This window comes from Mizuhopecten yessoensis, unplaced genomic scaffold (genome assembly GCF_002113885.1).
Source record: "Mizuhopecten yessoensis strain PY_sf001 unplaced genomic scaffold, ASM211388v2 scaffold9035, whole genome shotgun sequence".
NCBI classification, from domain to species: domain Eukaryota; kingdom Metazoa; phylum Mollusca; class Bivalvia; order Pectinida; family Pectinidae; genus Mizuhopecten; species Mizuhopecten yessoensis.
In genome coordinates this window covers 379,130-389,120 of record NW_018407846.1, presented here as the reverse complement: position 1 = coordinate 389,120, position 9,991 = coordinate 379,130, and the positions used below count along the sequence as shown (strand labels likewise).

The window sequence follows — 9,991 nt, the reverse complement described above, 5'->3', positions numbered from 1 at the left end:
ATCCACTGCTGAAGGGGAATGCAGGCAAATTATCCCGCGACTTTCAAATATTGAGTGGTCTGATGTACTTGTGTCATTTGTAAGGGATAATTGTTTGAGGATATGAGATTTGAGTAAGAATTTGATGCGAATTGTAATCTTTTAGTGTTCAACACATTGCAAGAAGTTGGAGATTTTATGAGATGCAAGTTTGTGATTCTCATAGGTTTGAAAAATGAGTTTTATATATTCTCATACTATTATTAAACGAGAGTGATTTTTTAAATCTGTTTACTAAATGTCCGAGTTTGTTCCTGTATTTCTGTATTGTCGGTATCTTGGTAGTAGACAAGAGTCGACTACCCACCCATTATAGATGTCCCTGTCATCCATAGAGTATGGCAATGACATGAAAGCTATACACTATAATAGAAATTACCAATCAAGTGTCATTATTTATGGGCACAGAACCATATGGCGTTATAATATCTTTTATTTATCCAGAGTTACATATTTAGACAATGTCTAGTTTACAATATGGCCCTGCAGTTAACATCAGTTTAAAACAGAAGAAAACACATAAAATAGATAACACATAAAATAGATTTGGATCTATTTTGTGTTTGATACAATCTCTCTTGATGATAGTTAGGCAAGGTAACTTGAAGGTTAAACATGAAATCGGACCATGTCGGCAGCGACTGTGCAACGGGGTTTTTGTCTGTTTCCCACGACTGGTCGCTTACAAGATAATAATGGCTGCCCGGGGCTAAAGATGCACTCCTTGGAATGTATCATCATGGTGTAAGGGAGAAAAACAGTTTTATGAACATTCCTACATTTCTGTGACGTCGATTTGTCAGCACACGATCCAAAATGGCTTTCCCAGTACCCGGGAAACGTTTCAGGCGGTTTTAAGCGAAGCCTGCCGTAATAGGAGTTCTTCATCAGCTGCCCATCAGGTGTATCGGTCATGTGATAATATCTGGACTTAGCTTTTATTGGTATTTGGGGAAGATTCTTCCCTGAAATGTCCATTTTTATGTTCCAGTTTCAATTCATAGCCAAAATCCAAACTTTCTGTTGTCAAATAGCTTAATTTAGATCGTTTTTTCTGTTGGTACATGTTTTCCTTTTATGATAGAGAGACGTGTTAAGTATGGTAGTGGTTAGCCAAATAAATTCAATGTTCAGTTGGTCATATGATTGAGCGTAGAGTCCTTTGCTTACTGATCAGAGCACACTAATAGACCAAGGAAGTAATGTTCACCATGCTTAACACAGGGTGGAAAACCCCTCATACAGGTGTAATCAGTCTACACGCAAAATCTGGAAACCTCAAACTAACATCTACCTGGCATGGTGTCATTGAAATAAAATGTTTTTAATTCTAATTAATATATTTTTTGTGTAATTGAATGTAATTTGTCATTTGCAACAGATCTCGTTACATGTAATGGTTATTTAAATAATTACATTATACAAATGCAGATAATTACCAAATTCCTTCCAATTGTGTATATAATGTTCGATGTTCATTTTATTTCCAAAAGTTTACAACTTATAGGTACAGGATATTAATACAACCCATACATATACAATACATGCTTGCCAGGGCGGGGATATAAATAAACTTGCGTATAGCACTTACTGATTCTACTTGTGTTGATAAACTGATTAAGCACTCTGTTCATATAGAATCTGTTTATGTCATCAATTGTAAATGCATGATATTGTATTAAAACCTTTATGATAACAATTATTTGTTCTGTGTATATCGTCCATGACAAAAATAATTATGGTTTCTCGCAGTCTGTGACTCACAAAGATTGCACCTGGCAAAATAACTATAACACAAACATATCAAACTTAAGATGTACAACACAATGCATTGTATTCTGATTTCACTATATTGATATACATTAAAAGTCAGGAAAAATGATTGTGCATTTTAACCATACTGTGAGATTTACAACATTACACATAACGGTTATTGTAATTATACAATTGCAATATAATTTGTAATTCAATTTCCATTAAATTGTACCCATTTCTGATTGCAATAGTAAAAGCACATTTTGAGATCCAGGTTTAATGAATTATCACACATGACATATCCCGACCGGGCGAAGTTTTTCATTTTTTCAGGAGCCAAAGGTCATCCGTCAAATCAAAATTATATATAAATCAACGAATAATGAATTTCAAATAATTCGCTTGATATCATTGGTACTCTGTTACTACATAATACATGTTTGTACAGGTTATCCTGTATGTATCAACATATCAAACCGTGACGTTATCCGAGGTCAATCCAAGTGTTTACGTTCTCATAGCAGCACGGTAGTTACAACAAAACTACAGAAACAATTAAAATTGATTGACCACGCAATAGTATAGTTCGTTGTAAGATCAGTATGGCGAACATTTAATTTCCCTATTGTCAATCTGCATCTTGGGAAAATCTATGTTGTAAGGTTGTCCATCAACAGTCGGTATCTATCACGGAAACCTTGATATTCCTAGCAAGCTCTCCAATACTGAATCAGCAGCGATATGTATACAACGTATATAAGTTCGAGGAATGTAACAATCGTTAGGTATATACGAACAGCGTGGTCAATACTTTCCTGTTATTGAAAGACCACACATAGTCAATTTAGTTGCGAGGTTAAAGGACTTTGCTGTGGGTTTTTTTCCTTCCAGTCCCGAACTAGCTCATCTATAAATTCAGCTTTATATGCAAGCAAGTCGGCTTGCAAGAAATACATTTTCTTCTTTCAAAAAGGGATAGATTCGTAGAACATGTCCTTGGTATTAACTTTCCCGTTGGTTTGATGTAGATGGCTGGCATACTCCGTATCTGGGCTTTACTCATCAAAGACGATTATCGTTATTTTGTTTTGACGACATACGTAATCAGTTAACAGTTTGTGAATGACTCCCACCGTAGTTTCAGATGCTCTGGCGTTACAATCTCCAACATTTCAGGTAGCTTCCGAAGAGGAGATGTTTTTAGCTTATCGCATGAGGCCGGGTGAGCCTTTTATTTTCACTGGTGTGTTTTCACTCAAAGTATAAACTTGTTTTCTTCAAATATCTTTATTGCATAGTTTTTGTTTATGCTGCAAGCTTTTGTTGAAGTTGTACATCCAATATATTTTTCTCTATTGCTTTCTCTGAGAGCAGTCGGGCAAAGCCATTAACCGTTTGACAAACAAACCTTCTATCATTCCTGTTCCTTTTGTCAAACTTCCCGATATTCATATGTCCCTAATAAAAGCTTGCTCGATATTTCAATGAATGGATAGCTCTACTAAGCATCTATCAGTTCTTTTTACTACTTAGTCGTCATATTGGCGAAGTGCATAGACTACATCACTGCGTTTCCCGTTGACGTCCGTAATTATCAATGAAAATCCTAAGTAATCAAAAACATTTTGTATGAGGACCATGCTGTATGTGTTATCTTCACGTCCATGTATTCAACCAAATATGTGAATCTGTATACATAATGTTATGGCGTCCTCATAGCCACTCCAACCTATCTGGTGTAACCTTTGCCCGGTACACGTACGTTGTCATTATTCGTTTTTAAATGAATTCATTTTCTTTTGTGTCCGAGCCCTTCTGTCGGAGTTCGTTGACTCCAATGCCATTAATTCCACATGATACACAGCATTCTATGACAGACTAAAACACACGATGATGAACAACTTTAAAATAATATATCCTTTATTTAAAAATCATATCTGAAAAACCAAGAATAAAAAAAATCATCCAAACAAATAATCGATAAAAGTAGAGCAACAAAGGAAATATTTATATGAAGATCCATGTAAAATAACACAAAGAATAAGTAAATCATGTACATGACAGGGGCATTTACCTGTGCAGGGATCGTTACACACGATTACTAGCTGTTTATGTCCCGTAGACACGTGTTTGAGTGATGTGTACCTGACCTCGATGCACCCGGGTTTATTCATGACTTTCTCTGTGCCTTTATATAGATTTTCAAATTTGTTGTTCATTAAAACCTTAAATTTATATAGTAGTATATTTCAGTTGTTATTGTTTTTATGTAATACCATTACAAGACAATGTACGTTAATTAGTAATACGTTAACAAAGCAATATTACAGGAGGACATCACACACATGTACCAATATCTATCAGAGTTGTCGTTCCTTATACTATCGACGAAACCATACCCGCGGGGGAAATTTACGCGGACGACACAACTCCGCGTAATAAGCGTAAATTTCCCCCGCGCGTAATATACCACATTTACAGTAAACAATTCAAAATCTCGATTTGGACCAACAGAGGCCTGAAGGAGCCAAGTATGAACACAATTAATCTAGCGGACGCTATTTATACATCTTGCCCCCACTAAAATAATCATCTGGCAGCTGCCAATTAATTTTTTGTTGACCTGAGCTTTATTATCAGATTGCCAACCTTTATTTACTAGATGGCCACCGCTTTGTTATCTGAGAGGCATCGTACGTCTGCATTTCGTATTCCTTACACTATCCCCCTTTGCAACCTCTTTTATGTTATGATCGCCAAGAGCCGACACCTGCTGCTATTCAGAATTGAGATATTCCATTAAGGAAAATAACTGGTTTCCCTATTTTTTGCTTCCGTTTTTTTGTAGTTTGATTAATATTCAGTACTTAATTGCTCTTATTTTGAGGTGATATTGCATATTTATTAGACTATTTATGAGATAGTCAAATTAAAAAGTGAAATAAAAACACATACGGTTCTTCAAATATTAGGAAGAAAAAAACACCAAAAGCACTCTTGCACCGAAATCCCCCCAAAACATAGAATGATGTACATCCGTGAAAAAATAACATCAAATATCAGAAAACTACAAACTGTATGCTATTTTGAATATGTATCTATACGTTACGTTGATTTCAATGGATTAAATGAGGACAAATTGATTTTGTACAGAAATAAATATGTACATTTGATATACCGTCCTCCCTTATGGATCTGCAAGTGCTTTGAGAAAGACTGTAACTAGACTTACTTTTGTAAGTTATTACATTTTAAGCATGATCAAAATGACTTTCAATAAAACATTAATCTGTGGTGATCAGACGTCGGTATGCTGATGAGACAAATTGTCCATGTGCTACCCAGATGGACAACATGGTGGAAATTGGCACCAGACCTACATTTAGTGAGAAACATGAGATGTTCAGACAGAGCGCGAGAAGGTTCTTTCAGGAGGAAGTGGTTCCCCACCATACTCAGTAGGAAAATCTTATCAAATGTATTTTCTTGTCACTACTTGCAGACGACATTACATGCAAAACAAAACTAAACAAAAGAACAAATGAAAAAAAAGATTGAATTGGGTTAAGTGAATAAGGGTCAGGTCTGTTATTTCAATTACTAGACCAATGTTTGGATTCATACTTTAATGAACAATAAGTGGTGATTGAGTAGCCTTGCTTGTATATATATATATGTCATATAAGAAATTGGTGTTTTTTTGCAAATGGGAAAAGGATGGCAATGTCAGCAGAGAGGTATTCTTGGAATGAGCTGGATGGAAATCTGGATGGTTTGTGGTATGAAATGGAACCTCATATAAGACACATTCAGCAATAGTAGCATCTTTTCAACTGGAAAGAAAAAAGAAAACAATCATATTTTCTGGAAAGTAAACAACCTAAAAGTAAAAACGGTTATATTGATAAAAATGTCCAAAATGTACATTTATGTGTTCAACAAAAGCAAAAGAAAAGTCAATTTTATGATTGTTGTAGGTATGAGAAAAGGCTGGAGTCATGGGGATCCTTGGTGTCAACACTCCTGAGACGTTTGGCGGTGTGAGTGGGGATGTTCTCTCAGCAGCGATCACATGGGATGAACAGTAAGGGAAATAACTCATAATTTACCATCGTTATATCAGACAATCTTTCACACAGATATACATGTGTTTGCGGTAACAGTACCTACATTAGCATTCAGTCCTTGTCATTTGTCATTAGGGTCATGTGCCCAAATATTTAAATTTGACTGTCGTTCTTTATTATAATGAATGTATAACGATTTTACTGTTTCATTTACATTCACCGTGGTGGTACAGAAACAACGCTTAACTCTCCAAAAGTCGACAATAAAAGCATGTTGTCCGCCAAGTATGTTCTGATGCTTGCTTAAACGTAAACCGATATCCGCACTTATCTTCAGGAGTAACCAGGCTTTTACTACAATGTTTTTTCTTTCTTTTTTCACTTATTTATTTTCTTTCGAACCAACCATTTTTAAAGCAATGAAAGATGAACACATACACGCATGCGATTGCACCATAAATATTTGATAATCGATAAAGTAGGACAAAACAGATATACACTACACCATACAGCTGTTACGTCATTTCAGGTATCACTTAGTGTGCAACCTACCTGCCACTACCCTGCCGCTACAGAAATGTGATAACTGTAGGAATTAAGGTTTCGGGCTAAGACATCCACCAGCAGAGTCTGCCATGCACCTTGTATCGTGTACGATGAACGTAAGCCACACACACCTGTAATTGCACGTTAACGAGTGCCACACACCTGTAATTGCACGTTAACGATTTCCACACACCTGTAATTGCACGTTAACGATTTGGCAATTGATAGAGTACACACTGCCCCATACAGCAGCTACTAGGACTCCTCGGTGAAGCTAGGGCCAAAAGGGTGGAAATCCGGCTCCTTTTGCATTGCTTTAAACAAAACATTCTGCTATTTACGGTTTTATGTTATTTCATTTTAATTATATTTTCATAAACAAATTAGTCTGCAACACCTTCTTTTCATCAGATACAGATTTATTATTCTGGAATACGTTAGGTGGTTTTTTTAATTGGAACGGGGAATATTGAAATATTTTAAGTCTTTCCTTTGATTGATATCAGTAATAAGCTTCGTAACGTACTTTAATGTAACTGTGTTTAATAGTTGTACTTTATTTCCCAGTGTAAAACAATAATCAATACACAATTTTGTCGTATTTTATGTACCTGGCTAGACCCTTCTTCATTGATAAATGTTCTTGTTACACTCTCGGTGAAAGTACATTGTAGTTTTCTAAGCTTTCTCTCAATGACATTTGTTTATAATTTACACATACAGATGTTAAACATTTTTCTGAAATGGAAGTGCCCTGTTTCATAAGGCATGCTGAATCAGATTCCAGGAGTTATGCTTACTGTTCTGGGCCTGGTTTTGCCTTACATTCAGACATCATAATGCCCTACATCACACACTATGGTACACCAGAACAGATAGAGAAGTTTGTCCCCAGAATGACAGCTGGAACATGTATTGGTGCCATTGCCATGACAGAGCCAGGGGCTGGCAGGTAATTATCCGGATTTTAAAATTGTCACTAAAATACATTTTTGGTTCATAAACATTGGCATCAAGAGCGTGAATATTTCCTAAACAATAGTAGGCCTTTCTGTTGCTGGGTCGAGACATACAGTGTGGTCCAAGTCTTATCTTTAGACCTGGTATTTCAAATTTTTCTCTGTTATCCTGTTAAATATCCATGTAAATATGTAATATTCATACATCATACACAATAACTTCAGTAGTGGTACTGTTCATAATGTACACACTTTTACTTTAATTTTTACCATCTTTTGACAAATCCTATTGGAGCAATCATGTTGTGCATCTTACGTTAATCTTTCAGTATAATGATATTGATAGCTTGGTAGATTATATTTCCCTTTATTGCCCTATATGCGGATTTGTAATGGCCAATATCATTCTGATTTAATGAGTTTTCAGCCTTTAAAGCTAAGCAAATGATGTTCCAATACTTTTATGATATTGCTACAATGTATATTTGATCATTTCGGCATAGTGTGCCCCTTCTTTCTTTAATCTTAGAATCCGAACCATTGCCAAAAAGGACGGTGATGATTACATTCTCAACGGTAGCAAAGCGTTCATCAGCAATGGTTACATGTGTGACGTTGTAATTGTTGTTGCCATCACCAATACAGACGCTAAATCAAAAGCTCATGGCATAAGTCTCTTTCTTGTAGACGCTGACGGTATTCAATTTGCAATGTAAAGTTTGGGCCCTTTCCTATCGGAGATCAATTTAATTTAAAGCATTTAACATGATACACAATTGTGTATATTGTGTCCAAACAAAATGCACAAAGTTGTGTATTAATGAATAGCAAATTCTTTCATCCAAATTGTATGGATTTTAAACAAATAGTTATTTGAATTCTTATTTCTTTGTCTACTAAGATATAATTGAGATATTAATTTATTTCATACTTAACATTCTTATTTGGTGTTATTTTTTCTGCAATACAATTCAACACAAGCTTGTCGAGATCAAGACGGAGACAGCAGTGGGACGTGCCTTTGTTGATCAGTGTCTTCATATCCACAGCCAGCGAGGTCTGGACTCCACTATGGCATCCATGGCAAAATACTGGTAATTTGTTCAGTTTTATATACACATGTACAGAGAAACACCAAGTACGGCCAACATATTGAATAAATATATATAAATTATCAGGTGAAAGAGTCGTTGATAAAAGATTTATGGAGAAAAGTTTGACAAACATTGTTAACAAAATATTATCTGTATAGTAAGGACAATAAAGTGAAATGGACGTGGCAAGAATGATTTTTATACTACACGGATTATAGGTAATACTATGTGTTTGTACATTGTATTAGTGAAGATACAAATGTGTTTGATGTTGAATATTGGTGCTTGGTGTATCATATACACTGACATTCAGAGAAATCATTTGTTAAGACTATAATATTTCTTCTTTGATCGGTAGGTTCTCCGACCTTCAGAATTACGTTGCAACACGTTGTGTCCAGATGCATGGCGGGTGGGATTATAAGTGGGAATACCCGATCGCCAGGGCTTTTGTTGATGCTCGAGTACAACCTATCTATGGGGGTTGCAATGAAATCATGAAGGAACTCATTGCAAGGACCATTAATAGAAACAGTTAATGGTACATACTTATAGTGTATAAACATTACAGACCAATGCAATTGAATGAACAAGTTTATACGTGATGCAGGCATATCAATATCAAGCGAGAACACATTCTGCTCTCAAACAGTTCTTATATTAATGGCCATTTAATTGAATAATGAACGGATAGACCATCAAAAACTGAATTGATATCCCTGGCATATGTTGTACTTCCAGATATATAGAGGTTACAAGGCCTAACTAAATTGTCCCTAACCTCAGCACATACGCCACCCATGTCATTCACATAGGTTATTGCAGTAGTGTTTCAATGTGTCATACCTTTAACAAATCCAGAAATGTGAGAGAAAAGGCCCTGTAGAGCACTACGGTTTCCAATACCAAATCGCCTATTCTGAGGCGAAGTATAACCTCTAGTGGTACTTCAAATGAACCGTTTGGAAATATCATTTATTTCTTTATTCTTCCAGGCAGATCATCCCCAACAGGTACTAAAAAGTATGTGTTGATGTTAGAACGCAGGACACATCTGCGTTTGAAAGAAAGGGTAAACATGGCATTCCCAAGCACAGCCGCAGAATCAATTATGCAACGTTCACAAATGGCAACCATCCATGTAGCTAGAATCTGTGTTCACCTCTGCGGAACAAAGCAGATTAGGGTTAATTGGTCTGGAGCACTTTTGATGATATTCTTTATTTTTGAGGAGTCAATCTTATAACTACGGGCCTTATTAACAGACTGTCAAAGTAACCCAGACACATTAGGCCCTATTTGCTCCGCTGTCTCTTTTTGAGGGACATTCCATTCCCCCGACCTCATCATCCTCAACATACCATGAGGCTCATATCCACTATTTGGGGCAGAAATATCACCTAAGAGTCGTTCAAGATCGACCATACACATCCCTTGAGACAGAATGACGGCGCTCTATCTGTGGTCATTTTTCTCATTATTTTGTTGATAGAACTGATAGTACGCTGTATATTTCCAATACCCAGCTGCT

The 9,991-nt window shown here is 36.0% G+C and overlaps 1 protein-coding gene across 1 annotated transcript; it reads left to right on the top strand.

Annotated features, from left to right (window-relative positions):
• Positions 1-5,148: 5,148 nt before the first annotated feature.
• On the top strand, positions 5,149-8,999 carry LOC110457182 (long-chain specific acyl-CoA dehydrogenase, mitochondrial-like). Its single transcript, XM_021508334.1, is given in 6 exon segments — positions 5,149-5,248; positions 5,497-5,531; positions 5,772-5,878; positions 7,195-7,370; positions 7,895-8,078; positions 8,819-8,999. Coding segments are annotated over 6 exon segments (783 nt in total).
• The last annotated feature ends 992 nt before the right edge of the window (positions 9,000-9,991 follow it).